The 2284-nt window shown below is 34.0% G+C and overlaps 1 protein-coding gene across 1 annotated transcript; it reads left to right on the top strand.

Moving 5' to 3' along the window:
* The first annotated feature begins 458 nt into the window (after window positions 1–458).
* Window positions 459–2015, top strand: LOC131630174 (F-box/FBD/LRR-repeat protein At5g56420-like). The gene is made up of 2 exons (XM_058900967.1): window positions 459–1342; window positions 1479–2015. Exons 1-2 carry the CDS (start codon window positions 626–628, stop codon window positions 1932–1934), a joined length of 1173 nt encoding a protein of 390 aa, XP_058756950.1. The 5' UTR covers window positions 459–625; the 3' UTR covers window positions 1935–2015.
* Window positions 2016–2284: the final 269 nt, after the last annotated feature.

The following is a 2284-nucleotide window of genomic DNA, read 5'->3' on the forward strand; positions in this document are numbered from 1 at the left end:
ATCTAGAGTAGCATTTAGGCTATCCATATCTAATTTATTTTGTTCTTGGTGTCATTTTCAGACCTCAAGTTATCTATATTCTTTTCCTGAGTTCGAACACAAAAATACTTCACACAATCATGAAAAATTACCCATCATTTTCACACCTCAAGTTAGCTATATTCTTGTTGCACCGAAAATAATTGAAACGGTGTGGAGTAAAAAAATCTAGGAAAATAGATTAATTTGAGGAAAAGAGATGAAGAAGTTTTCATTAAAGCGGATGGGTTTGAAGTGAGAATGAATAGATGTCACATTCTTTCAAAATAAAAGTAAATAAATGAATAGTGAAATTTGAGTGGACACCAAAATGGAAAAGGCGGAAAACCTACCGAAAAAGCTGGATAATATTTTTTATTTTCCGGTTTTTTATTAAAACCCTTCAGCTTATTGCTTTTATTAGCTCTCATACCAAATTTTTAACTTAATAAGAGGGGTGTTTTAAATCCTCCGGTTGTAGAAAAAGTGAAGCTAATGAAACAAGTCGTAGCCCAAACCCTAACTCCAACAGAAAACCCTATATATTGTTGCAATATGCTGATAATCCTCTCCCCTTCTTTGCTTGCAACATTCACAATTACAGATAATGTCTTCTGGCCGTTCAATTCCTACTGAGGATAGAATTAGCGACTTGCCCGAGTCAATTCTCTGCCACATTCTCTCCTTCCTTCCAACCAAAGCCGCTGCAACCACAATGATTCTCTCAAAGAGATGGAAACCGGTATGGCTCTCTGTCGTTATTCTTAACTTCGATGACAAAGAATTCAATGACTTTGAGACATTTCACAAGTTTGTTTATTCAACCATGTTCTCTTTGCGAGACAAAAAGACTTCGATCCAATCGTTTACCTTGAAATTATGCTTCTATTCTCGCTTCAAACCAAGAGAATTGAATAGAATTTTTAAATTTGTGGTGCAACGAGGAGTCAAGAATCTTAACTTCGACTTGTCTGGTAAACCGCGTTGTATCAAATTACCTCCTTGCATTCTCAGTTGTAAGACACTTCAGGTTCTTAGATTGGAAAACGTAAAATTGTGGGATTTTGACCAAGTGAATTTTCCTTGTCTCAAAACTCTTCATTTGAATAACGTTGATTTGACATCTCCTAAATATTTTGCAAAGTTTCTATATGGCTGCCCTATTTTAGAAGATTTGAATGCAAAATCACGTACCTTCCAGAAATCAATCGATCCCATGGAAAACTTGAATGCTTTACCTAATTTGGTCAAAGTAAAGATTTGTTATAATACGGATATTCCGATGTCTTTGGTTTGTAAGACGAGAATTTTGCATATAGAACAGGTATGAATGTTATCCTACTGAATATTCACTATTTGCATTGAATATACATTAATTAATTAATTGTTTAATCTATATGCTCATAATCTATCAAATAGAGTATACATTTCTAACGTTGGATTGTGTGCAACTCACGCAGATATGGGGCATGACTTGGAAACCACTTCCCATGTTTCACAATTTGACTCACATGGAACTTACTTTTTTGATTAGCTTACTAAAGAGGGAGTGCAGGTCGTTGATAGAAATACTCCCACATTTTCCCAATCTTCAACATTTTAACATTAAGTTAAATTTTATGAATATAAGGGGTGCAACATATATTTGTTATGAATGTTCGAAGGTTGTTCCACCCAATCCCACCATTGCTCCAGAATGTCTCTCCTCACAGCTTAAAACACTTAGCATTAAATGTTCCACAGACACAAAAAACATCAACAATTGTGAGTTCCAGTTTGTAAAATATATTATGCAACATTCAAAAGTACTAGAGACTGTGAGAGTCAAAAGTACCCGCCTTAAAACGAACCAAATGTTTATGAAGTTATCTTCATGCACAAGGAGCTCTCCAACATGTAAACTTTTATTTGGTTGATGATGACAGTTATGTCGTGGTTTTCTTTTGGAAGAATGTGTAGTGGTTTTTCATGAAAGAAATTATCGGGAGTAATATCACAAGGAGTTCTACTTTTTATTTATTTTATTGTGTGGTTTAGTCCGGTTGTTGATTCTATCAATACTGGCGAAATCTATAACAGTTATGTATTTTGATTGTTAGTTGATTGCTCAAAACTTAAAAATGTATGGTTTTTTGCTTGGTTAGAGGTGGGTGTGTTTTGATGTATGAACATATAATGTACCTATTAAGTTTTATTTTTAAGGTAAGCCATTAACTTTTTCTTGGTGTTTAGGTAAGATGAAGTATAACATAATTCGTCATATACA

The sequence above is a fragment of the Vicia villosa genome, unplaced genomic scaffold (assembly GCF_029867415.1).
Source record: "Vicia villosa cultivar HV-30 ecotype Madison, WI unplaced genomic scaffold, Vvil1.0 ctg.000655F_1_1, whole genome shotgun sequence".
NCBI classification, from domain to species: domain Eukaryota; kingdom Viridiplantae; phylum Streptophyta; class Magnoliopsida; order Fabales; family Fabaceae; genus Vicia; species Vicia villosa.